A 27657-nucleotide genomic window follows, 5' to 3' on the forward strand; every position below is an offset into this window, starting at 1 on the left:
TATTTTTTATTTTCTTGCTTTTTTTCTTCCATTTTGTTTCTGTTTCTAACCTTTTGCCTAAGGCATCTAGTGGCATATTGACATGACTAGGCAATTTTCAGCCTTCAAGTTTAAACTGAAATTTTTAACAGCTTCCTAAATTGTATAGCGGAAAACATAACATATCACACATGTCTTTACATGTGCATTTATATTGGTTTACATTTACTGTGTAGTAAGTTACTGCACAGTAAGTGGAAATAGGCTGGTGTCTACATTTGCAGGTGTTAAAGTGCATTAACGCTGTTTGTGGTCTGACTTGGGACTAAAGTTAGTCTCAAGTCAGTCAACACACATAGTGTGACTGTGCAATAAAGCGGTTACACGTGCGTTACTGCACAATAACCAATCCAGTGTAAATTTGCTACCTGCATCATGCAGGTATCAAATTTATGTCTAACGTTGGCATAAGTCTCTATAGTTACTGTCCAGTAGGCCTGCACGAAGAGGCTAGTATTCACTTCAGATTCAGATTTGGCCGATTTGGGGGACAGTGATGTGATTCAGTGATTCAAATCACGGTCCCCTATCTGATTCGGAGATTTGGCTACCACTGAATCAGCTGAATCTCTGAATCAAACAGGCCCCATCCTTGCCCACTCTCCCAGCCCTGTCAATGGCTGTTTTGCCTGACCCCAGCGTCCCGGCTCTTTAAAAAAAAAAAAAAAAAAAGCCCCTCACAGGCTCCTGTCAGGCAGGGGGGGTGGTGGTGGTGATTTCTGCTGCCCCCCACTGCATGGGGGGCTCTGCTATGAGCCCCCCCAGAAGCCCTGATGGCTGCTGCAGCAGCAGGTGAGTGTGGGCCTTTTTTTTTTTTAAAGAACTGGGAGCTGGGGCCAGGCAGGGCAACTATCGACAGGGCTGGGAGAGCAGGTGGGGGATGGGGGCTTGTGGCAGAGCCCCACATGCAGTGTGGGGCAGTGGGAGACAGCAGGGATCGCCCCCCCCACCTGGCAGGAGCAGGGGCTTTTTTTTTTTAAAGTGCCAGGACACTAGGGCCAGGTGGGGCAGCCATTGAGGTGGCTGTGAGAGCAGGCGGGGGTCAGGGGGCACTCAGGGGGGCTGGGGGAGCAGGCAGGAGATGGAGCCTGGCAGGGGTCCTTCCCATGGTCCCCTCCCCCCTCTTCCAGCCCCCTACTCCTGCCCCCTACTTACTGGCACGGAGTCCAGGTCCAGCTCCCTGCGGCGGCAAGTGGGAACTGCCCAAATCACCAAAGCTCTCCAAATCTTTTCTGAAACAATTCAGAGAGCTTTGAATCGATTTGTACCTTTTTATTGATCTCCCAATTCAATTTAGATTTGGCCACAGAATTGGGCTGAATCTCCTTCAAATCGAGTCAGCACCTGAAGCTTCACACAGCCCTACTGTCCAGTAAATGCACACGTGCAGACACAAGCTTGTACTGTACAGTAATTTATATTACTGCACAGTAAATGTGTATGTGTAGCTGTGCCCAAATAGTCTCAGTGAATCCCTACCTACCCCCAGCAGTGTTGACCCTGGATTTAATTAAGACTAATTAAGCATCCAATCAGTGGCTGTTTGCTAGTCCAGGTCAATGAGGTGTGGTTTTTGACCTTGGACCAGTTAACGGATTGAACAAGGAGTTTCTGGTGATCATCGCCTAGTCAACCTGGCAGTTAGCGAGCTGTAATTAATTAGTACACTGAAACAAATTACCAGCTGACACGAAAACAATGGTTTAATAAAAAGGAACCCTACACATAAATCACAACAAACAGCTAAGTATAACCATAAGAAACAGGAACGTACACAACATCCCCACAAATACTAATCCTATTCTTATCAACAGTCCTAATAACCAATAATCCAACTCCCCAACACTATATTTCAGGAATAACTACTGTGAAAGTGGGGAGGGACCTTATTAAAAGTGGAGGGCAGATTTTACTATGCTCCGGCCCACCAGTCACTGACTCCGGTCCATTCTCTCAGTCCTTAAGCGATGGCTGATCAGGAGTTTACCTTCCCCTATATTAGGAAGGGGGGACAGATAGAGAAATATAGAAGGCAAGGTGGGATGGGGTGATACTTACAGGGAAAAGGCAGAGGGCTGTTTACTTATATGCAATTCACAATGGTGGGAGATAGTGATCAACAGGAGCCCAGCAGAACCTCCGAGTCTGAAGCTTTGTACCTCCATGGCACACCGCTATTTCATTGCATCCCACTTCACTCTCTCTCTCTCTCTCTCTCTCTCTCTCCCTGTCACTTCAGACACATCCAGGCCCCTCAGACCCACACACTTCACCTCCAAAGCACCTCAGCCACACTGCTCACACACCCACTGTCTCTCGTGCACCCCGGACAGCCCCAAGCACACACCAGACAGCCCCAGTCATACAATGAGCTGTCAATTATATGTGGGTTGTGCACCCCACTTGCAAGGGCACTGCACCCAACTCTCAAAAGCGTGCACAGCACTTCAACCTGGGTCTCAATAAGTAGATGATGTCACTTTACAAGTTGGAGGATCATACAAAGGTCTCTGGGTGACCTACTCAGCAAAAAGTTCCATGATCCAGGCCTAAATTTGCTCTCAACAGAAGCTGTGCAAGCCTTTGATATTTTCACTGGATTCTTCCCTGTGAATTTTTTGTCTGGGACTATTTAAATTTCCATAACATATCAAATACACTTTGGAGTACTACATTAGTAATATACGTAGAAAATTAGATACTGAAGACATAAGCATCACTTGTACTTGACTGGCCCCAGAACAGACTTAAAACATGGTGTTATGGGCCAACCCGTAATTTAAATAATTTCTATTGTTGAAAACAATGGTACTGCTTTCAGAATAAGCTGCTATGCAACCTGAATTGCATAAAGGATTCCAGGCCAAAATGAGTACCTGCATTAAAACTTTACTAAGGTCAATCCAGAAGAAAATATTCTATTCTGATTAGATTTCATCTGATACAGTGAATGCCCACAATGGAAGTAATAAGTGTTGTGGCTGAAGAAAGGACGAGGGAAATAAGCATCCTTACATTGTGCTGTACAGTTTCATAATGGTAGATTATTACCTTAAAAATTATCAATTCAGTAGTTGAAATTAAACCTGTTGTGTATTACTGACATGCAACTAATTTTAAGAAGTCTGTATGAACATCTACAATTTAGAGTAATCATTTCTGATATTTTCCTTAACTTGCCAAGTTGGCAAAAATCACCAATAGCGCCCTCAAGATTATTTTATACTCCTTTAATCCGAGAAATTTATATGCTTCTTGAAATTAAAAGACTTTTTTTTTGTTTTTGCTTTGTTTAGGACACAGACTGAAAACAATAGATAAAAATCTGCTTCCATGCTTTATGCCCTTTTAAAAAAAGAAGCAAAAAAGTAGTAAATAAGAAACTCAGTGAGACAAAGGTAAATTAATTACTTTGCAAATTTTACCTAACACCTCTATCGCAAATGAAATGTTCTTAATCTATAATATGCATAAAAATGCTCCTACTTTTGATTCCAGAACATTATAGTGCACTGTAGATTGTTTCAATATACCCTGGTTGAATATGGATGCACATTTACTATATGTATAAGTGCATGTGAGCCTTACAGTTAGATCAATAGAACTGAGTTTAGTGTGATAGAAATATGAGGTGTGCAAGCCCAGCACTTAGTCTGGTTTATAAATAGCATGCATGGTCATCCTAACTCTAGACTGACTGGGATTAGATTGGCTTGATGAATGCTTGTACAGTTCCCTTAGCAATAGAAGTTACCCCACTATCCTCTGGCATCCCAGCATGCATTGCTTCTGCCTTCCACTCCTTCCTCCCCTCCCCACCCCCAAACGCAGGTAGATATTCTGGCACTTGGGTTGCACTCCACTGCTTCAGCCAAGCATGGAACAAACCTTGCTGCCTGGCTGTCTTGGGGTGAAGAAAACCCAGCCTCTCACCCCAGCCCCACCTTGTGCTCTGGACTGCAGGGAGACATATGGGGCCAAAGCAGATGTATCCCTTACATATGACCCAAACCATCAGATATCTGAGACCCTGAGCAATACCCTGTATAAAAGTACCCCAAGACCCACACACAGACCTGAACACACAGACCAAAAGACCCTCAAGACTCAGACACAGACCAGTTGCTGCTGGTTTTGTGGGTTTCAAACCACCACTTGCAAATCTGGAAGTGCTTCCACAGAACCCTTGAATCAATGGCATCTAGGAGGCCCTAGGCTTCCTTAACCTCAGCTGGAAGACATCAGTTGATTCCAGGATGTTTATTGGCCATGCAGTCTTGTAAGTGGCCCTGCATGGGATACCAGGCTCCTAGGCAAGAAGGCACATGGCAGAGTGAACATCTGCTAAGTCATCTTCAGAGGGACACTTGTAATGTCCCACAGACTCCAGTGAGAGTTGCACAAGGTGACAAGAATGCATTGCAGCTCCTGGGTCTGTGGGCTTGTTGTGCACAACGGGTAGGGATGCATGCCAGAGGTCAGGCAGAGAAACTGACATACTTGCAATTGACAAAAGAGGGGACTCACTCTGGGTCTCTTCTGGAAGCCTGTGGGCAGAGTGGAAGAAAGGGGTCACTGTGATGGGGAGATTCCTGAGGGTACCTGGTCCCTGTGGCAGCCAGCCAGTCAGGACTGCTTCATGCACTCAGCAATTTCTGGCAGCACAGGCAGCCTGCTGGGATATATGCTGATGGTCTGTTTATCTCTCATCCGTCACCAGCTCAGATTACGTGCATGCCTACTCCCCCAAATGCTGAATTCTTGCATGGAGCTTTATCAATAAGGGTTTAGGCTGTTCAGACTAAACTGTGCAACTTAGACTGGTTCATTTGAATGCTTGCACACACCCTATGATGCTTTTCATCACCTTTAGTCTAAGAGAAGCTCTGTGATAAATGTTAAAGGCCCATGTGCATTGTTCAAAGTACACAAAAAATGCATTGCTCAGAATAGATAACATATTTTCTGATTGGACAGTTTCTATCAGGTTGAAAAAGATTTTATATACTCAAAATAAGGAATCCCATAGGAATTAGATGTTTTTTCTCAAAATGTAGGAAACATTTGAAACAGAATTAGTATAATTGGTACAGTCGAATCAAGATACCTCCTAAATTACTTTATAAAGTATATATGGAAGAGGTATGATTCATAAGTTATTTAGAAACCAGATACCCTTATCTTCATTAATGGGACATAAGAATTTGTCCAAAGTCACTAAATGTGGATATAACTTATTAGACAGATATAGTGATTAACTAAGTTTTTTGGGTTGACAGAATCCCAAGCTTTTGCCTTCCTTTTGCACTGTCTCAAGCATCTTAAAAACAGAGAGTATGAATCAAATCAGCAGAAGACTCAGGTACAGAAGCTCTAGCGTAATAAAATATATTAAAACTGATAAACAATATCTTAATTGCTAGAGTTTTGTCAAAGTATTAGACCCACTGAATTCCTACTGCGTCATTCCCAATTGGCACCTTAAAGGAAACATGGTAAGCAGCCTGGAACAATAGGGTAAATTCTCCAACCCTATTGCAGAGAGTGCTAGAAGTGATTACCAACTGGGAGGTAATTAGATGCAAAAGAGCCTATTTAGACTGAACTCTTTAGAGGTACTCTTATTTCACATGTTAAAATCTAACTCAAAATAACATTATTAAAATTGCAAAGTCATGAACTCAAAACTTAGGAAATATAAGTAATAAGATTGCCGGCACAATCTTAATTTAGCTCCCTTGTGTGAATATATCACTGTACAGTCTTTAATTATATAATCAAAAGTTTTTTCTAGGAATTCCTGCTCATGCATTGCACACAAGGTACAGTAGTAATAGCAAGTATTAATTAGAAGTAATTCAGTATTTTCTTTTCTTCTTGTCGGGACCCAGGGCAGCTGGCCAGCAGCTCTCCCAGACTCCCACCCGGGCAGATAAGGGTCCAGGGCCTTAGAAGGCCGTCAGGCGGGTACTTGTGACGCGTGGAGTGGAATTAATTAGGCAGACGCTTATCGGTTGCAAAGCAAGATTGTTTACTCACGTCAAGGTGGTGTAAGACGGAGGTCAGAGATAGTTAGTTACAGCTTAGAGATCGTCGTTCAGTTATTCTGCAGATATACATATACGGGCCGGCGGTCGGCTTATCGGGCATGCGGGGCAAGGGTACGCCAGGGAGGTTGCGGCGGGAAGACGCTGACAACTGATTAATTTGTCAGATTTACTCCAAGGTGTGGGCAGAGTTGTCTTCCACTTTGCGAAAAATGTAAGCGGGTTTTGTTTGTATGATAGCCAATTGTTTTTCGCCACGTCATAAATCTAATTAGAATCGCCAATTATCTAGCGGTCTTCGCTAGGGTGTTATCATAGGGTTACTCCCTGTTTTCTTTGACCAATTATAATGATTTATATAAAGCAAAGAAGGCAAAAGTTTTTATCTATGTTAGTGGCACAGCAATAAATTTCTTTTTGACATGCGCAGAAAAAAGCGGTTATTATCATTATTGTTAACCCTTAGTTAACCTAGTGCAGAAAAAACTGTTTTAAATGGTTATTACTTGTTTGTGACATGGGCACTACTTAATTTGGTTGTGACACTTCTCTTGGTCAAAGTGTGGCCCAATCCTTATTCACTACACAACCCTTCTGGAAATAATTCATTTTCTCATGCTTTTTCTATCATGCTCATCACCACAGAATGTGTGTTTCACAAGCATCTATACATTTATTTTCACAGTTTCCCACTGAAGTAAGGGGGGAACTGAGGCACAGAGAAATTAAGGTCTCTAATTTGATCTGATTTTTTTTACATTACTTAATACTCAGAGTGAATACTTATACTTAATATTCATAGGCTCAGCAGTGCTACACTCACTAGCACCATGACTGAAAGAGACTTGGGGGTCATGAGTGACCACAAGATGCACATGAGCTATCCATGCGATGCCACATCCAGCAAAGCAAATAAAACTCTGGCTTGCTTCTACCGATGCATCTCAAGCAAGACCTAAGAAGTCATCCTCCCACTTTACTCAGCCTCGGTGAGGCCACAGCTGGAGTACTGCATCCAATTCAGGGCTCCACACTTTGGAAAGGATGTGGAGAAGCTTGAGAGAGTCCAAAGGAGAGCCATGCACATGATTAGAGGTTAAGACAACAGGCCTTATGAGGAGAGGCTGAGAGGCATGGGACTCTTCAGCCTGGAGAAGCAAAGGCTCAGGGGTGACTTGGTGGCAGCCTATAAGTATATAAGGGGTGTGCATCAGGAATTGGGAGAATGTCTCTTCACCAGGGCACCCAAGGGAAGACAAGGTTTAACAATCACCAACTGCTGAAAGACTGTTTTAGACTGGACATAAGGAAAAACATCTTTACTGCCTGAGTTTCCAGAGTCTGGAATAGACTCCCCCCAGAAATGGTGCAAGCATTTACTCTGGATATCTTTAAGAAACATTTGGATGCTTATCTTGCTGGGGTGATTTGATCCCAGCTGATGTCCTGCTCCTTGGCTATCCTATGACCCGACTATCTTGTGAGGTCCTTTCCAGACCTACTGTCTATGAAATCTATGAAAATCTATGAAATATTATAAAGCATATTATATGTTTAAAGTATTACCCCTACTGACTTCAGTTAGAGCTGTATGAGCTCAATGTTTCTGCAAATCAGACGGTAAAGCCTCAAGTCAGACACACAGAAAACGACGAATACACAATTACAGACCAAATTGGTTTAAGCACCTTGACTAGCAGCACATACAAACTCTTTGAGAAAAGCACAGATTGAATCCCTGCACTATTCAACTGCCTTAACCATGAGACCATCCTTTCCCTTCCTCTAATCCTGTCATATTCACTGTTTACCTTCTGTCTTCTGCAAAACATAAGGTGGGGTTTTACAGAGTATATTCTCCTTCACTACATATCTCTGATTCAACCCCAAAACAGGGTATGCTAGGCAGTGAATGACGCAGATTAAAATTGTTAATAGCTAGGTACAGATCACACGATAAGTGCCTACTTGCTTGTCACATGATAAGTGCCTACTCATAACCATACAGATGCTCATTGCACATAAGACTGCTTTAAATATATCAGATCCTGGTCTAAGATGGACCTGGATAAATTCTGTATCAGACTGAAGTGCTTTAAATTAGAGCGTTTTATCAAATGTTAGCACTCCGCTGTGATTCAAAGGAGGTCGCAGTCCCCCAGCATCCCAGGGGCCCCTCACTGGGTGGTGTGCTAGCCTTGGCCAGGCCTCTTCTGCTCTAGGAGAGCACTAGCTCGGCCCTGCCCCTGGGCTGTCACAGGGAGGAGACAGAAACTCCTCCGTGCTGCCAGCCAGGGAAGAGAATGGAGCCCCTTTGCTGCATGGTCCCTCACAGTTTGTCAGCTTGGGCCTTGGGGGGAGGGGGGAGAGGCCCACAAATCATAGGGGCTCCAAATCTCCCTACATCACCCCAACCTCCTGAGAGTGCAGCTCAGAGCCACATGTGGCTTTTCACTGAACCAGAAACTGGATGGTGAGGGGTTGGGGAAATGGAGCCTTCCCTGCCACGTGGATCCCTCCTAGACCCTCTTCAAGACCTGAGCCAGCAAGCTGGAGGTAACACCTGAGCAGTGGCGCAGCTCCATTTCTTCCCCCGCTGCCCCAACAGCCTCCTGACTGCTGCAGCTCAGAGTTTCATAGATTCATAGATGCTAGAGTTGGAAGGGACCTCAACAGAGCATGAAGTCTGACCCCCTGCCTGGGCAGGAAAGAGTCCTGGGATCAGATGACCCCAGCCAGATGCCTATCCAGCCTTCTCTTAAAGACCCCCAAGGTAGGGGAGAGCACCATCTCCCTTGGAAGCCCATTCCAAATTTTGGCCACCCTTACCATGAAGAAGTTGCCTGGCTTTTTGCTGTTCCAAGACCTAGGGGTTGGCATGGGGGAATGGAGCCCCCTTGTTACCTAGGTCCCAGCCTGGGCCCCTCTAAGACCCAGGCCAGCATAGCTGTGAGGGGGGTTGGATGGCATGTGGCAGGGGGCTCCATTTCTCTCCCCCCCTCCATCCCCCTGCAGCTGCTGGCAGGGGGGTGTGGTTGCGAGGAGGGGCCGTGTTGGTCATTCAGGAGTGCTTAGCTGGGCTTGGCATTTGCTGGAAGCCTTCTGGATGGCATATGGGAGTGCCCCAGCCTGCTGGTCTCTACCAGTGCAGGCAGGCTCGCTCTGAGCCCCGCCCGCCCTCCCACCAGTGAAGGGCGAATGTCTGGTGTGGTCATTCTCCACCTAACCTAAGTTACTTTGAATAAAGCGCGAAACTGAGAGTGCTTCCACCTCAGGCTTTTTGAACGTCTGCACCTAGCTAATGTCTATATAATTGAGGCCCATATCATGGACATGTATAGGGAAATCAAATTAAATTAAGGATGCACAAACCATCTTAACTATTGTAGTTTTTTTCAACCTTAGTGTTTGATTCTGGAACTTTGCTGATGTTCTTTTAATATAAGTTTATTTTTGTACGTGCAAAAAATCTCCTAGGTTTCTAAAAATAAGATTAAAAACCTCCCAGAAATTCCAGCATGCAGGATCAACACAATGTGGTTCTTGAAGCAGGGTTGACACCTTCATATCCACCGCACAGACCTCATCCATTTGAGCTTATGGAGTGACTGATAGTGCTAATTGACTGTCAGCCTCTGGGTAGTACAGCACTTCAGGGTTTCAGAGGTATTAGCTGACAGCAGAGGAATTCTGAGACTCCCGAATCTTGTGCTCTGTTCCAGCTGTGGGAGGGGAGTATATTCTGCTGGGCACAGGCTCAGACTGGTGTTGCCAAGTCTTGAGAGCAAAAAAAAAAGTGGCACTGCCTTTAAAAACAAGCCTAACCCATGTCACAGAGAGGGGAGTAGGAGTGCTTATCAACCCATGACTCTCAAAAAATTAAAAGTAACTTTTAAAAATAACAAGCCCAATTCCGCTTATTATAAGCAGACTTGGTAACACTGGTTCAGACTCTTTTCGGCGTTTCTCCTGAGTCTGCCCCCCTAAAGGGAGGGGACTAGTCAAAATAAGTTTTTGGAGCAGGTCTGGTAAGACAACTTTGCTGAGAAAACGCAATATGACTCTATGACCTTATGACATCTGACACTGGCCCTGATAAATAACCAGGTCTGGACCTGTTGTGTAACCATGCTTGCCTTGGTTTTTTGCTTTTCCACATCTTATAGTGGATGCCTCAATTTACTGTTACAGAAGCATCAACTGGGTATAGCCAGGTCATGAGTTTCCCAGTTTTGGCTATGGGAAATATCAGTTGGAGTTTGGCTTTCATGCAGTTACTGCTCTGATTGTAGGCCCTAATCTTGTAGTAAAACTTGCTAACTTTTATATTAAATTTTTGTATAGGTCTGGAGGGCTGGGATACTAGCTGGATTCTACCTTTCATTTTTTTCTGCTACACATAGTCCAAGAAGGTGATCCTCCCCCTCTATGCGACATTGGTCAGGCCACAGTTGGAGTACTGCATCCAGTACTGGACTCCGCACTTCAGGAGGGATATGGACAGCATCAAGAGGGTCCAGATGAGGGCCACTTGCGTGATTGGGGGCAGCAGGGCAGGCCCTACGAGGAGAGGCTACAGGACCTGAACGTGTTCAGTCTCCACAAAAGAAGGCTGAGATAGGATCTGGTGGCCACCTATAAACTTGCCAAGGGGGACCAGCAGGCAATGGGAGAGTCCCTGTTCCCCTGAGCACTACCGAGGGTAACAAGGAACAACGGCCATAAGTTGATGGAGAGTAGATTCAGGCTAGATATCAGGAGGCACTACTATACAGTCAGGGCGGATAGGAGCTAGAACCAACTTCCAGGGGAAGTGGTGCTCACACCTACCCTGGAGGTCTTCAAAAGGAGGCTAGACAGCCACCTGGCTGGGGTCATTTGACCCCAGCATTCTTTCCTGCCCATGGCAGGGTGTTGGACTTGATGATCTGCTTAGGCCCCATCCAACCCTAACAACTATGAAACTATGACTGGAGTCTTGTCATTAATATGGCACTAGTACAGGAACGCACAATTGGCAATTCAAAAAGCTTACATTAAAATGTTAAATCTCTTGCAGAAATACTTAATAATGGCTGTATTCTAGTTAAACTGTGTTTCATTTCAGGTAAATCCAACAAAGCAAAATAATGCAGAATGATTTGACAGCCATTAATGTATAGGCTTAACTTTATATGCTGGATTAGTCCAATTGCCTTCAATAGGATTATTCAACTCCAATATCATTAAAGGCATGCATAAGTGTTTGAATGATGAGAGCTACAGTACTGACTTAATTTATAAGAGAATAAAACATGCCTTTTTAAAACAAACCCTTTTAGAGATGGTAATAATAAAGTACAGTTTGGAAATGTTAAAGGTATGGTACTGAAAGTTATCCTTAGCTTGAGGTTTGTGTAAATGTGTATACACAGTTTACAAATTACAGGACTCTTGTATTTGTGGTATTGGTGTTCTTTTGTCAGTGTCTTAACTGGGCCTTACAAAATGCTGAAATAAAGAGAAAATTCCTCATACAACCAACATTTCCATAATGGTGTAGTCATGCCCTGGCAAAGCAGTAGCACCACTCCCTATTTTTGTTTTTTCATGCAAGTGCGTGCCTAATAACAATAAAACTTATCATTTACTACTTAAATAGATTATGAAAGGCAGCACATATTTAAATTAGGACACAATTAATTTAACAGGATTTTTAAATGCTGACAAAATGGAAACTCATTATTCATACTGGCAAATGAAATCCATGACAGCAATAGCTAATTGAATACATAATACACAGTAGCCACATGTTTGCCCAGTAGATTAACAACAGCTGCAATGCTTTTCTTAATTTCACAATTTCCACAAGGTGACCAATTTTTACATAGGGCCCAGTCCAGGAAAAAGCAATGAGGAATCATTGTCTCCTGGAACATATCTCGAGTTACCTTAGAGGGGCAAGGGTTTTCAGGATTTTTTTGTGGGTGTTATCTTTTATTGGACCAACTGCATGAGTCATCTGACAGTTTCCATTTGCATTGCTTCTTTTCCAATGCCAGCCCTAGTTGCCCAAGGTGCTGAGTAGCCTGCCAAAGCCCTTGGGTTACTTGGCTGTGCAGGGTGGCCTGTTCTTTGCAAGCCTGAAACCTCAAGCCGAACTCCACCCTGTTAGCAGCAGCCAGAGCACCTGCAGGCATTAGACAGGTTCAGTTGCTCAGTCTTTTTCCACATAAGGGCACCCAAGGCCAGTAAGCTGGCTTTCCAGACATGCACCAAACCAGTGATTCCCAATCAGGGTGCCACAGCACCACAAGTGCCTTGAGATCCTTTTGAGTGGGCTGCACATTAGCTCTGTTAGGTTTACAAACACAAGCCACAAGATAAACTCAGTGCTTTCAAACAGGAAGTGCAGAGCTGGGGGCTTTGAGTTCTTTGCAACAAGAAAACAGCACTTTTTTTTTTTTTCATTGCCAAAAAAGAGTGAAAATTAAGAGCACAGACAAGGTCTTTTGGGTAAACATGGTATCTTTTATTAGACCAATAGCTGGAGAAATTGTTCTTTGCAGGCTTCCAGGTACAAACACCCTTCTTCAGGCACAGGGAAAGTCTGCTGTTTCTTTGTGTGCTCTGTCGGGTGGAATTAAAATTAAAATTTCGAGTGGCATTTTCCGAGGGGGGGCTGCCAGTCTTGTGCAGGGATGCTTCCAGTCTGACAAGGGGTAAGCTCCACCGGAGGAAACCCCGTGGCCCACGTTTTCCCAGTACGTTAACAGCAGCTGCAATTTTTTTCTTAATGTCAGGGTTGCTGCGGGCCGAAAGGAGCGGGGGTCTGGGAGAGGGATCCTACGCTGAGACCCCGGTCTGAACCTGTTGGGGGAGATGATGCCCCTGGGGGTAGAGAGGACTCTACACTTCTGCAGACAAACTACTGTTTCTATGCTCCCCGCCCAGCCAGCCCCCCAGGGCCACATGTGCCAGCAAGACCCACGCAGCAGCAGGAGCCTGCGTCAGGCCACCTGCTCACACTACCATCTTTCCTCGCATATGCGCATGCGCGGACCACGCAAAAAAAGTCGGCCAGGCTCACGGCGGGGAGGCATAGAATGGCTGAGTGCTTTGTGCACGGACCACGCAGCAGTCGAGCGGGGGGGACTGCGGGGGGACGCATACGCAAAAGCCGGCCAGGTGCACTACTGGGTGCCCGGAATAACTGGGAGAGCTTTGTGCGCGCGCGCATGTGCGGGCCACGCAAAAGCCGGCCAGCTGCACTGCGAAGTGGGGGTATGGGCTAGTGGGGAACACTTTGCTACGCATGCGTACTAGGCCCTGCCGCTCGCGGGGAGGTTCCGAGGAAGCCGGAAGGGGCGGGGCTCGGTTCCGCGTGGCGCGGGTGTTGCTGCTGCCTCATGGAGGTGGTCACGCAGCTCGAAACGCTGACGTTTGCCCACGCGCCGCTGCCGCCGGGCCCGGAGCCCGACCCTGAGACCACCGCGCAGCCGGGCCAAGCCTCGTCGTGCGCAGGTGCCGAGGCCCCGGCGGGGGACAGCGGCCCGTCCTGCTTCACCTCTGACTCCTCTTTGGACTCGGACTCCTCGGACTCGGACAGGTGCGTGGGGCGGTGCCTCGCTCCCTTCCCCCCAGGCGCGGGGCTCCGAGCCGCTCTCACGGGGTGAGACATCCGGGGGCTCGGAGACCTTCCCTGCAGGACTGCCCCTGGGGTCTGACCGGCCGGCCGGTGCCTCGTGTCTGGGGAGTCTCAAGTCCAGCCTGGCCTAGGAGCGGGCCTGCTTTGCCAGGTCTTAAACATGACATGATCGTTTTAGAAGCTCAGCAGTATCTATTTGCTGGAAAACTTTTGTGCACTGAAAATAAGCGTTCAGTAAAGCATGCAGTAAGCATGCAGAAAGTGGGAAAGCATGTAATAAGAATAAGTAAACATCTTATTTACTTTATATTGCTCACTGTAAGTCGTCAGGGAGTGAGAACCAAGTCATCAAAGTTGAAGCGTTTCTTTATTTTGAGGCAAGCAGTCACAAGGAAGCGCTGACAGCAACTGCACTGGTTTCCTACTGGCAGCGGAAAGCCACTGGTCTGGCAGCGGGTAGTGCTGTGGCCGAGGTGATGCCTCCCACTTGTACTTCTGGTGGGAAGATCTTGGTTAAACACCAACTTTATGGAAATGGGAGATTCCTCCCTAGCTTGCTTCTGCGGCTGTACGGCTGAGGGCAGGCAAAACTCGGTGGCATCTGAACCCCAAGCCTCTGTGCTTGGGCCTGCACATAGGATGCTTGCCAAAGGATTTGGAAATATCTGAAGCCCCAGGCAGGAGTGGAAGATGTTTGCCAGTAGTAGGGCCACTTGTGGTTCTTGACTGACTCACAGATTTGGAATTGATTAGACTGATTTGACTTGGAATGTGAAAACATTTAATTAAAAAAATGAACAAACAAAAATCCTGCACTAACCCATCCTTGTGATTGGCTAAGATCAAGTGTGGGGGGCATCTGAACCCCAAGACCTGTGGGCTTGGGCCTACTCCCAAATCCATTGGCAGGTGTCCTCCGTGTATCTGAAGTTCCAGGGTGAGAGCCTGGAAGGAAGGATGCTTGCTGGTTGTAGCGCCATACGTGGTGCCTAGAATGATTGAGTTCTGCCTGCTCAGTCGATATGGTTTTTGGAATGATTGAGTTCTGCTCATTTGATATGAATTGGAACTGATTTGGCTGATTTGATCGGGAACACTAAATATTAAAAACAAAACAAAACCCAAAACAAAAAACCCAGAAGTCAATTAAGACTCTCTGAGAGTGACGTAGGTTTTGCAGATGCTGCATCAGTTAGCTGTCTCAAAAATTATCACACATTATGAACACTTTCACTGTTATTGGTTGTACAGTATACGAGGGTTGACATTTATTGTACAAATACGATAATTATTGTATAGTTGACAACACTGGAATAGATTCTCCATTTACTTCTGAAGCTTCTTCACAGTACTGGTGTAGCTGGTTGTTTCCGCAGGTATCTCCTGTGCCCATCGCCTGCCACGTGGTGGTGATTTTGCTGCATGTAACACCCGTTCTTTGTTGTTACCCAGTGCAGGGGTTGTAGTCTTTCCAGGTAGCTATTTAAAGGAAATGGTGATAAATCCAATTTATTTCTGTTTTTATCTGTTTACAAATCAATGGATTCAGCATTGCAGAAACAGGATATTTCTTCCTCTAAAACTGCAGCTAGGCTGGTTTTAGGGTATAGGCCAGCACTTCTGCCCAGGCCAGCCTGGGCTGCTGGGAGATCTTTTCAAGGGGGATGCAGGATGCAGCCAGCATTAGCACAGGTAAATGCAAAACCCTAGATGTGATTCATCAGGTAAACCCAGGGCTTTCCAATAGGAATCTGTAGTGTCAGAACCCTTCTGACCTGGTGCAGCCTTTTTGAGTTGTCCTCGTCACCAGAGTTGCTTTAATACCCAAGAAGCTGAGTTGACAATTTTTATTTTTTAATTTTGTCTAAAGCTGCCCTGCTTCAGAGCTGTGATCTATGGAATAGGCTTCCAAGGGAGGTGGTGCTTTCCCTTACCTTGGAGGTGCTCAAGAAGAGATTAGACAAGCACCTAGCTGGGGTTACTTAACCCCAGCACTCTTTCCTGCCTAGGGCAGGGAGTCGGACTTGATGATCTACAAGGTCCCTTCCGATCCTAGAAATCTATGAAATCTGACTAGTAAGTTAGCAAGGGGTGCCTTGAGGCTAAAATGGGTTGAGAACCACTAGTATGGACCAATAGGGGTGTGCAAAGCAGGCCGTATTTAGTTCTGATTTAGATCACTGCACTGCTGGGGTGCATGGAGTGTCCCACAGGAGTGCAGGGGGCCCTCCATGTGCTTAGTGGTGAACCCAGAAGTGGACTGGAAGTACTTCCAGTACACTTACGGGTCTGTCGGGGAGTGTGCTGGGGGGCCCTGCACCTCCTTGGCTCAGTGGTTGGCCGTGGGGGGACCCCGGGTGCCGCCGCCCCCCCCCCCATCCAGGAGGCACCAGTTGTTGAGCTGGGAGGGACCGGAAGTGCTTCTTGTCCACTTCCTGGTCTGTTGCCAAGTGTGCTGGGGAGCCCCCCACACTTCTGTGGGATGCTCCATGCGCCCCAGCATTGCAGCACTCGCGAGCACCTGCTACCTAGAGGTATGTAGAAAAAGCATTTAAAGCTGTCTCTATGTCCAAATTTCCAAATCTTTCTGAATCTCTCCAAATTGATTTGGAGGGTTCTGATTCAATTCGGAGAGATTAAAGGGTCATCTGATTTGGTTTGGCCACCGAATCGGGCCAAATGTCCGCATAATCGAATCGGGGACCAAAGCGTTGCACAGCCCTATGGACCAATGTATGTTTTAGCCATGTGAAAAAAGGGCTGTTCAGGAGTGTACATCAGCTGCTAGGCTGGAATTGTTATGCCTGTGAGATTCTGTATTGAAGCATGTGAACTAACTCATCCTAACTTTGACCCTGAAGAAGTAGAGTTAAAAATTTTGCTGTGCAAGTGGTTTTGCTTACATTGCTTCACGTTGTAACAGATGTATTGTATAAGTTTACAGTAGTATCCTCAGATACTGATAGAGTTGTTGCATCCATCTGCCTCAGTGGTTCTCAGCCTTTTTTGGATTTGAGGTACCTCTTCTTAGACTTGAGGCAGTTCTCCAAAAATGTTCTCTCTTGGTTTTCACTGTGTTTTTGGTTTGCTTGTTTTTTTTTGACTGGGGAAAAATAATTGAGCAGGTTTTCTGTTGCAAAGTACTCAGAAAGCTCAGAACATCTTTAACCCAATGGATTCCTATTTGAAATTTCTGGGTTTATCTTGTTTACATAGAGAAGTGCTAACCCTTGAAAGGATCTCAAGGCACCCTAGTGCTGCAGCATCCTAGTTAAGAATCACTGGTCTATACCCTCACTACTCTGAGATTTAACAGGTAATTTTAATATATCCTTCTAACTGTGGTAAGGGAATTTTCTTACACATGTTTATAACTCTCTTGTCTTCGTCTTATGCAGTGACACAGATTCAGAAAGTTCGTCTTCTGTGTTGTCCTCTCCTTCATGCTCTCTAATCATATCTGATGATGACAGTCAGAACAATGGAAAGGATAACAAGCCATGCAGCGTTGAAATAAAAGATGAATTACCTCTTGAAGTAAGTATACAAATTGACCATTTTTCCAGCCTTTTCTCTTATTATTCCTTAATATAATAGAACTTAAACATATTTTTTGTAAAATCATTTCAAGCTAAAGTGCTCAGTACAGCTATGGTTTCCCTAGCAGAGACATAAAAAGGTTGATGATACATCATGTTTGGGGAGGAAGCTCTGAAATAATATCACTAGTCTAGACACATTTATTTAATGTTTTCCTCGTTGTTGTCATGCTTCTTCTTCATTGTTAGCATAGTGCTAACATGTAGAGTTGAATATTCTTTCATTTAAGTCTCCATTGCAAGTGTGAGAATTGGGGAACTCCAATCTTTATTTTTTAGGGTCACAAACTATTTTTAAATGCTTGCTGAATTGTGGGGAGAAAAGATCTGATCAACTCAAATGTCTTGTCAAGTGTTCAAAGAAGTTCAGAGATTATACTGAATATTGACTTTTCTTGATTTAGTTAATATGAATTGCGTTGTGAACAACATGGCTTCTTAAAGAATTTGATCTTTGTTTTGTGCTTGCGCATTATTGTGTCATTCTGAGTTCAGTGGATCAACAACTTGGTTTGCCTGAAGGTGTCTTCCTTAGCTCTATTCTTATAAATAGTGTATACTCATTAAATATTACTTAAATGTTACTTAAAGATAAAAACTAGATTCTAATAAAAAATAAAGTATTTATTTCTGATAATTTGATGGATGGACTAATCATAAACCATTTAGGATGAATATTCTTATTTTCCTTTATTTATATTTGTAATGCCATGCATACGTTGTGAGAGATCTCAGATGAGGCTACTGTTGTACGGTGGCAACCTCCTTACTGGAAAAAAAAGATACCACACAATTTAAGGGCAGGAAGCTCGCAGAAGGGTAAAAGAAATGAGCAGAAGTTTGTAGAACTCTTGAGTTCTTTTCCTAAAGAGGTAAATAAGGAGACAAATAAATACATTTTAAGAAGGAAATAAGCGTGCAGAAAGTAGACCGGGAAATTCAAGGCTGAGAGTGAAATCTTCAAATAAGACATTGTTGGAGTGTTGAACTCGCCACGTGATGTCAGTAAGGCTAGGATTTTACAAGATTTGGAGATGGTATATTCTTATTATTCCAAACATCCATCCATACCAAGTTACAGCAGTTAATGCAAAAAACCCCTGTCTCAGAAAGTATGAAGAATGGAGGTTCTGTTCACAGGTTAAGGCAATGAGGATAATGAGTAGACTTTAATGGAATATTCCTACTCTGTGGGGTTTTTTTTCTTCTAAAATATTTTAGTACTGGCATCTTGCATAGATGGGATACTGGTCTGAAACATCTTTAGGTATGAGCAAGTATGGCAGTTCAGCTGATGCTGTTGCTTTCATTTAATACGGTGCTGTATATTGGCTTGGTCTCTCCTGAATATATGTAAACATGAGTAATAAAGAAATATATCAATAGACAGAAATACAGAAAAACAATGTAAATCAGAACCAAGTTTCTTGTCCTATCTTTGTATTATGCTTAGCTCATCTTGTACATCAGGGCTATTCGACTGCTGCGTGGCCAGGGGCTGAACATGCCAGTGGATGCCTGTGGGCTGCACCAAGGCAAGCCACAGGCCCCCTAGGCCAGTGTTTCTCAAGTCGTGGAATGTGATCCACTGGTGGGATGCAAAGGTCATCTAGGTGGGACCCGAAGTTTTGAAAATAATTACAGTAATACCTTGGTGAAGTCTCTGGGAGAGAAGCTCTTGGTGAAGTCTCTGGGAGAGAAGCTCTTTTATGACGAAGTCTGCTGGCAACGAGCTCCCTGCAGGCTGGCAGAGATCTTCTTGGGGATCTTCTTGGTGCTGCTTGCCCCACGCTGACCCGGTGAAGCTCCTCCTGCACACAAGGCTGCAGCAAGGGTAGCAGTGTGGGGCTGTGCCCTTCAAAGTGGTGGCAGGCACAGGGGGTATGTTGCTGGGGGAGTGGGGGGTACAGCTTGCAGCAGCGAGATTCCTGCTGTCTGCAGCAACACTGGGTTGTGGGAAGCAGGAGTTTGTCAACTGGCTGTCGGGGGATGTCCGCTCCCCCCTCCTCCCCCCCTGCTCGTTGCTTATCATGGTGGGACCAGGGTTTTTGGGACCAATGGTTGGTGGGACGTAAGGTGCAAAAGGTTGAGAATCACTGCCCTAGGTCATACAACATGCTAGACCTCCCCTCCTCCCTCCCCACTGCTGCACAGTGCATGTACTCCCTTGGTGTTGGACTGTGTAGACATCCCCCCCCCCGCATCATGTCCACTCATGGCCCCAGACTGACTCTTGGCTCTCCCAGCAGTGTCCAACTAAACTGGCCTGTACCCTGGGGCCTGGACAGGCAAGCCGGAGGAGGGACCTAGAGACTCTAGCTGTTACTGTAGCCAGAGCAGTGCTGTTATGTAGGAGGCACTGAAATGAAGCATTATGTGTGCAGAGACTTTGTGCTGGGTCAGATGAGGACTTGATCTATAACAGCAAGGAAATTAAGTGGCTTGGTCAAACGCAGATACGCCCCACTGCTACAGTATTATTTTATGTGTCTTTGTAATAATCCAGATTGCTCATGTTCTTTCTGGGCAGTGGTTTATTGGCCCACATTTGTTTACCTCTTACGATTAAATTTACAGTTTCTAACATTATTTAGGGTTGGCAAATCAAGAACAACTTTTTAAAATATAATAGCTACAAAGTTTCATAGAATCAGAGAAATTTAGGATTGGAAGGGACCTCAGGAACTCATCCATTCCAAATCCCTGCTCAAAGCATAGCCACCCCCAACCAGATCATCCCAGCCAAGACTTTTTCTAGCCAGGTCTTAAAAACCTCCAAGGATGGCAATTCTACAACTTTTCTTGGTAGCTTGTTCAAGTGCTTTGTTACTCTCCTAATGAGTCAGTTTTTCCTATTATCTAACCTAAACTTCTGTTGTTGCAACTTGCTCCTTGTTCTATTATCTGACACCACTAAGAACAATTTAGCTTCATCCTCTTTTGAACCACCTTTCAGGTAGTTGAAGGCTGCTATTAAATCCCCCTTCAGTCTTTTCTTCTCCAGACTAAATAAGCCCAGTTCCCTCAGTGTCTCCTCAGAAGTCATGTCCCCCAGTTCCCTAACCATTTTTGTTGCCCTTTGTTGGGCTCTCTTCAGTTTGTCCACATCCTTTCTGTAGTTGGAGGGTGGGGGTGCTGCCAAATTGGACATAATACTCCAGATGTGGCCTCACCAGTGCCAAATAGAGGGGAAGACTCACTTCCACTCCATCACCCAGCTTGGTGACATCTGCAGAAAGATGCACTCCATCCCATCTTCCAGATCGTTGATGAAGATATGGAACAAAACTGACCCCTGGGGCACTATGCTTGATCCCAACTACCAACTAGACATGAAGCCATTGATTCCTACCCTTTGAGCCAGACTGTCCATCTAGTTTTCTGTTCACCTTAAAGGTAGTCCATTTATCCAACTCAAACTTTCTTAGCTTTCTTGCCAGAATGTTGTAGGAGACCATTTCAGAGCCTTAGTGAAGTTGAGGTACAGTGGAGTCGCATCATACGCTCATTTAAGTTACGCAAATTCAACTATATGCGGGGTGGGAGGGGGAGCAGGGGCTTGAGTTTGCACATGGAGCTGCCGCTTACCTGGAGGCCCATTATGGCAGTGACGACCACTGCCTCCCGCTGTCTCCATGGAGCCGTGCCCGGACCTGTGTGGCCGGGCGGCAGCGTTTTGGTGGCCAGGCGGCACGCAGCCATCCCCACCTCCACCCCGTGCTGCACTGCTGCTGCCGGCTGCACAGCTCTAAGCGTGGCTCCGCAGTGGTGGCAGGAGGTTTTGGATGCAGAGGCAGCCATCGCTGGCACGGGCGTACAAAACCTCCTGCTGCCGCGGAGCTGTGCTTGGAGCTGTGTGGTTGGTGGCTGTGGCACAGCGCAGGGTGGTGGTGGGGATGGCTGTGCTGCCGTCTGGCGTCCGGCCGCACAGCTCTGGGCACGGCTCCGTGGTGACAGCAGGAGGTTTTGGAGGCAGTGGCCGTCACTGCCATAATGGGCCTCCAGGTAAGCAGCAGCGCCGTGTGCAAACTCAAGCCCCTGCCCCCGCTCCCACCCCGCGTATAGTTGAATTCAGCGCAGGGTGGTGGGTAATTTTGATTATACGCGATTTTCGTCTTACGCTTTGACTTTAGGACCTAACTCTCGCGTAAGATGCAACTCCACTGTATATCACATCTGCTGTTCTCCCTGCATCCACAGAGATGATCATAGAAGGCAGTCAGCCATGACTTGCCCTTGGTGAATCTGTGCTGACTGTTCCTAATCGCTGCCTTCTCAGAGTGTTTAGAAATGGATTCCTTGAAAACCTGCTCCAAGATTTTTTCCAGGGACTGAGATGAAGCTGACAGGTCTATAATTCCCAGGACCCTCCTCTTTTCCTTCCTTAATGATGGGTGCTACATTTGCCCTTTTCTAATTGTCTGGGGCCTCTCCTGGTCACCATGAGTTTTCAAAGATAACGGCCAATTTCTGCAGTTACATTTACCAACTCCCTCAGCACCCTCAGGTGCATTGTGTGTGGGGTTGTACATGTCCAGCTTTTCTAAATAGTCCCTAACCTATTCTTTCACCACTGTCTGCTGCTCACCTCCTCCCCAAACTGTGCTGCCAGCTGCAGTAGTCTGGGAGATGACTGCCTGTGAAGACAGATGAAATAGGCATTGAATACTTTAGCCTTTTCTGCATCATTTGTCACTAGGTTGCCGTCTCCATTCAGTAAGGCATCCATTCATTCACTTTCCCTGTTCTTCCTCTTGTTGAAGACTTACCTGTAGAAACCCTTCTTGTTACCCTTCACATCCCTTGCTTGCTTTAACATCAGTTGCGCTTTCCTTCCTGATTTCATCCCTGCAGTGCCTAAGCAATACTCTTATACTCCTCCCTACTCGTATGCCCAAGTTTCCACTTCTTGTAAGCTTACTTTTTGTGTTTTAGCTTAGCCTTTGGCACTGCTTGTAAACTGTTAGATTTGCTTATTAAATGCTTAAATGCTGCTGAAACAAGTTAAACTTTATACTACTGACAGGTAATAAGGGCTCAGCTTCTAAGTAATCAGAGTATCAATAATTTCCTGTGATGCCATATATTACAATGATAGAATTAGCTGGAGGTATATAATTAAAAGCCTGCATACAAATTTTTCAAATGATTTACTTCAACATATGAGTGTTCACTAACTTGCAAAATATTAATGCCTGTTAAAATATATGTTTTGTTTCTGGAGGGGATGGGGACCCAAAAATCTTCTCTTCTTTGCCCCCCACCTTCCCATCCTTTGATTCTTGCTTCCCTCACCCTGTGGTTCTGAGTAAGGTGACTTTTGCAGGCAGAGGTAATACATAGATCCCTTACTAAGCAGGAGATCTAATTCCTCTCTTCAAAATACCCTTTGACTAAATCCTGGGATGGGGAAAAGATCTGTCATGTGTATGAACACTTAGTCTACAAAAAATTATGCTCTGGATGAGCAGGAGAAAATGTGGTAAATTGTACATGTCTTCATAGTTCCATTTAAGTATTCTAAATGATCAAGAATATATTCATCCTATATTATACAAATAGTCCTCTTGTAAAATCATAGTATAGAATAAATTGTTCAGTGACATGATGATGTAAAGCAGTTCATTTGTGGAGGAAGAGTTGATCATTAGTACCCACCATAGACTAATAAGAAGACATCTTTACAAACCATCTTGATTTCCTTTTTTGACAACTTAACTCGTTGGGATGAGGGGCAAGTAGTGGACACTAATACCATATTTAGTTGAGTATAAGACAACCCCCTGATAATTAGATTCTGTATATGGAAAATGTTAAAAATTTGTTACAATTTTCTAGGTACGGAACCTAATTATTGGAGGTATGCCTTCTTTTTGGCCCTGCTCCGGCTGCGACCAGGGTGGTCAGGTGGCCCCCATGACCTCTCTCCCCCAAACTTCTTCCCCCTGCAGCTCTCTCTGCCTCCCCCTCCCTCCCCCCACATTCTCTCCCAGAGCACATGTAAGTGAGGGGAAGATTTGGAAGTGAGGGGCACTGACGGATAAATTGGTTTATTTTGTCTGTTTTTGTTGTTGGTGGTTTTTTTTTTTTAATTTTTTTGTTGTTTTTTGTTTTTTAACTGATGCAAGCTTTAGCACATGTACTTCAAAAACATGCATTTAAGCAGTACTTTTATACCTACTCGATATAGAGTATAAACTATGCATGATAGTAGTCCAAAGTCAAAAGGCTCATGATTTACATAGTAAATTGGGCTGGGCCCCAGCAGAGTCAGCAGAGTTTCAAGCCATAGTAACTCTGTGATTCAGCACTTTTCAATATGTGTGTATGCTCCAGATGCACCTGCCCCTTCTTCCCCCCCCCTCCCCCCATTGTGCTAATTAGCCCTCTGCTTCAGAAATTTATATGCAGGTGAAGTTCAGGGCAACCTGGTCTTGCTGAACCTCATGGAGGGTGGGGCCTTACTAATCATATGCATCAGACTGAGAGGGGGTGACAGGGATTTTGGGTGAACTGCTTGGGGTCCCATTTGGTGATGTTGGCCAGACATCTAATGTTGGTGAAGAAATGGGCCATTAGAAACAGGAAAGAAAAGCACATTTCAGCTGTGGGAGTGAAGAGGAAGTCAGTGGATTCAGTGTAGTGGCTCGCTATGACTTGAAAACAAGTTGGTACTGAGGGGGACTGAGCGCATTGGGTACTACCATAATATACCTTTATTCAGATGGACTGCACTAATCTATCTTTGTAGGTTACTGTTTGCCCCATATGAGCCATGTGTTTTATTGTGATGCTCAGTGTTGGATGCTTTTAATCAGTTTCCTAGTTCGGTTTGCATTACTGAGCATATGCTACTTTTGGCAGCAGTTTAACCATAGACAATGTATTTAATGTGGTTTCCTTGTATGTGACTGTAAGATGAGAAGTTTCTTTCCCATGCTGATTGCAGGGGGGCGGGGACCTCTTCTTTTATTCAAGTAAATATGTTATACCTGGACTTTAGTGAGGCTTTGAACACACTTATGTGACATTTTCATCATTAAACTGGGGAAACAAGCTAGATAGAATTTCTTCTTAGGTGGCTATATCGCTGAACGACTTCAAGGAAAAAAATTATGTAGGATATATGAAGTGGGGCTCTGCAAGAGTCCTGTTCTTGGTGTGATACTGTTAAACACTTTTATTCATGACTTGGATTAAGAGCAAAGAGTTTTGTGATCACAGTTACAGGTATACACAAACCTGTGAGGTACTGCAAACACTTTGAAGGATCTTGATAAATTGGAGAACTGGATGATAGTAAATGAAATTCAGCAACAAAGAAAAAGAGAACCTAAGTGCTTGTAGAAAGAATGGAGGATTATTGGTTTGGTGGTAGTGCTACCAGACAGAATCTGGTGCTATGATGCATCCTGGACTCAGTCATGAGCAATGGAATGCAGTTTCAAAAAGAATAGAGAAGGAGAATAACTATCTCACTTGCCACTGAGACAGTGGGTTCATAAGATTTATACAAAATCTTATTTAAAAAACCCCCACACTTCCTAATCTTTGGAATGGTATAATAATAGAATAGGCTTCTTAAAGAAGATGTAAAATCCCTTTCATTGGAAGTGTTTAGAAAGGCTGGAGAGGCATCTGTTTTTGGTATGGTGTAGGAGTAGGGCATTCTGCATCACTACATAGGGCTGGACTAGATGACCCGTGAGGACACTTGCAATTTTATGATTACATTTGTTAAAGGCAAGCATTAAAGGTAGCTGTTTACCTACGTATCTATCCATCCATCCTCTGTTCCTTTTTGGGAACTAATATCTAAATACCTGTCACAATTCCATTGTTAATTGCAGTTAGCAAAGAGGTTGGATTCTAGCTTCATTTATGAAAAATACAAGATGCCCTCCCCATGTTCACAACATTTTTGTCCTCACTAGTAATTTTTTAGTGTGCTCTTCATTTATTTTTAACCATGTTCTAAAATTGTTAACATCTATATTACTTTGTTTACAGTAATCTTAAGAGATCATGCTGAACAGTGAATTTGTCAAGCATTCCATATCACTGAACCTAGTTGAATATTGTTCATTGGATTAATGTGAAGAAATTGGATTATAGTTAGGCCAAGATTTTAGAGGCCATGGCTAGTTATTATGATTGTATCAGCCATGCTTGGAATCATGTCAAAGTAAAGGGTGGGTAGTGCATCTCTTCTTTCTTTACAACTGATTTACGTACAGTAATTAGCATGATCTAGTGGTAAAGATAGGCTGGTTGGTAATATGTCAAGAGATCTCATAGGTAGATTACTTTCCCCAGGTGTCACCAATATCTCTTGGTTGTTGTGGTTGTTTCTTAAAGCTGTGTGACTGACTGGTAGCTTGAATATGAGCGTAAAAGTGCTCTTTTATGTTGCTGCCTTACTTCAGCTGTACCCTCAAGTAGCACTGGTGGAAGGGATTGAAGCATGAGCCCTTGAAGCACAGATGTTTTGGGACATCCTAGCTCTTGTTTTGTACTGGCCTGGTCTTATTTAAATTGGTCTTTTAACTTAAATATCAAGTATAGTTTAAGGAGCCAGATAAACTAATATACTTATGTAGTTGGAGCAGCATAAAAAGCCATTTATGTGCCCACTGCATTATGATTGCTTTACACTACTCAGTGTGCTGATGAATATGCCTTTGAAAGGGTTGGTTTATTGTGCGTTTGGGTTTGTTTTTTTTCCAGTTTTTCAAAGTATAAGTGATGGTGAAATGGAATTGAGTTAAGTATCTATCAGTAGTCTAAGGGTGAAACAACATTATTGTCATGTTGTAATCCACAAGATGAAAATTATGTACACAAGATGTTTGCATTTATAATTATGTTTAAAAGAAATCCAGATGTATTATGATATGAAAGAACTTGATATCCAAATAATTCCTTACTGTGGCATGGAAGGCTACTGAAACAAATCTTTAAAAAAGCACTTCTTCAAGTATCTTAGTCATGAATATTACATGACACATTCTACCCTGTAGTGATATGTTTGAGTCCCCTAATTGTATTCCCCTGGCTTATGTGTTTTGGATTTAAGGGTACAGTATAACATACTTTGGTTTGCTAACATCCTTTCTTCAAATTAGCATACTGTCTTTGCTTGCCTTTTATTGTTTTCATGTAAGATCCTTTCCTCACTTTTTTTTTTTCCCCTAATCTTTTCATACGTAAGTTTTCCTTCTGCTGTTCGTTATCCATGCTGCTGGAACAAGACTCTTCTGTATCTTTGTTCTTTTCTCAGATGAAGAGAGAAGCTGTGGTATTGGGCTGTAGCTTAAAACTAGGTTAGCTTGGGGCTCTCTTAGTTAAAATTTTCAGCATTGGTAGGGGTCATTAAATAGAGCATTCTGAGAATTTTCTGATGCTTCAGATGTATTTCAAATGTGGAAGAAGAAAGTCTAGAGGGGAAAATGGGCTGCTGTGAAGAATGAAGTAGTTCTTTCTGATCTGTGTTGTTGGGTCCTCTTCCTTAAGATATTTGGAGATGGTTAGCACTTTCTTCTGTATTGAGTTAGACATTGTCACCCTGCAACCTTGCGCTTTCACACAGAGATAAAAAAACACTTATTACCATGCTTCTAGCTCCATTTTTGACCAAATCTAACACTGGCAACAGGGTCCACTTCTAAGCTTATCTAGTTTTTGGTACTTTGATGCTGAGCTTTTTACTTGTCTCCGTTGTCTGGCTACTGAAGTTTTGACTTACAACAGAACTTCCTTTTTTCTGTTTCTGCAGTAAACCTGTGCATGAATAGAATGCAAGCCATAGGGATTTTTAAGACGGGTTTAGTCATCTGAGTTAATAGTAGCCGGGGGTGCATCAATAAAGATTTTTTTGGGCCGATACTGATGGCTGATTTTTATTAATGAGACGTATTGGCCAATACCGATTCTATTGCTGATATGCAGTCTGGCAGCTTGGAGAGCAGTGTCCGACTAGTAAGTCTGTTGGGGGAAGGGGTGTGGGGGGGATCAGATTGAGGCTCCTGTGGTGAGGGAGGGAGTGGGGCAGGGGCAGGTGCTGCCCAGTTGAGGTATAGTGAAGGACGGAGCTGTGAGGCTTGTCTGGGGGGCTCACTGCGGGGAAGATTCCCCCCTTGCCATGTACGCCCTTGGGGGATCTATAGGGTGAATGTGCCCTCTGAACCTGTGTGCAGGGTGAGGGTGAGCTGGGAATGGGTGGTAGCACTGGGGTGGGAGGGACCTATGGGGGGGGGCTACAGCCACCCCCTAATTCGCTGTAGCTCCCTGTGGCCCCCCTCCCAGTGCCACCACCGCCTGCCCTGAGCACAGCCCTGACTCAGCG

General features: G+C 44.5%; 1 protein-coding gene and 1 long non-coding RNA gene across 2 annotated transcripts in view; one reads left to right on the forward strand and one right to left on the reverse strand.

Moving 5' to 3' along the window:
• LOC106737800 (uncharacterized) overlaps positions 1-6468 on the reverse strand; it is an 80976-nt gene extending 74508 nt beyond the window's left edge. The window contains exon 1 of the long non-coding RNA XR_009459805.1: positions 6079-6468. This is a non-coding gene — a long non-coding RNA (uncharacterized LOC106737800). The remainder of the gene's footprint in view (positions 1-6078) is intronic.
• A 6718-nt stretch (positions 6469-13186) lies between these two features.
• Positions 13187-27657, forward strand: part of NAF1 (nuclear assembly factor 1 ribonucleoprotein) — a 52927-nt gene continuing 38456 nt past the window's right edge. Inside the window, exons 1-2 of the mRNA XM_014611577.3 lie at positions 13187-13674; positions 17112-17250. Coding sequence (XP_014467063.1) covers positions 13475-13674; positions 17112-17250 — 339 coding nt within the window. The 5' untranslated portion in view covers positions 13187-13474. The remainder of the gene's footprint in view (positions 13675-17111; positions 17251-27657) is intronic.

This window comes from Alligator mississippiensis, chromosome 2 (genome assembly GCF_030867095.1).
Source record: "Alligator mississippiensis isolate rAllMis1 chromosome 2, rAllMis1, whole genome shotgun sequence".
Classification (NCBI taxonomy): domain Eukaryota; kingdom Metazoa; phylum Chordata; order Crocodylia; family Alligatoridae; genus Alligator; species Alligator mississippiensis.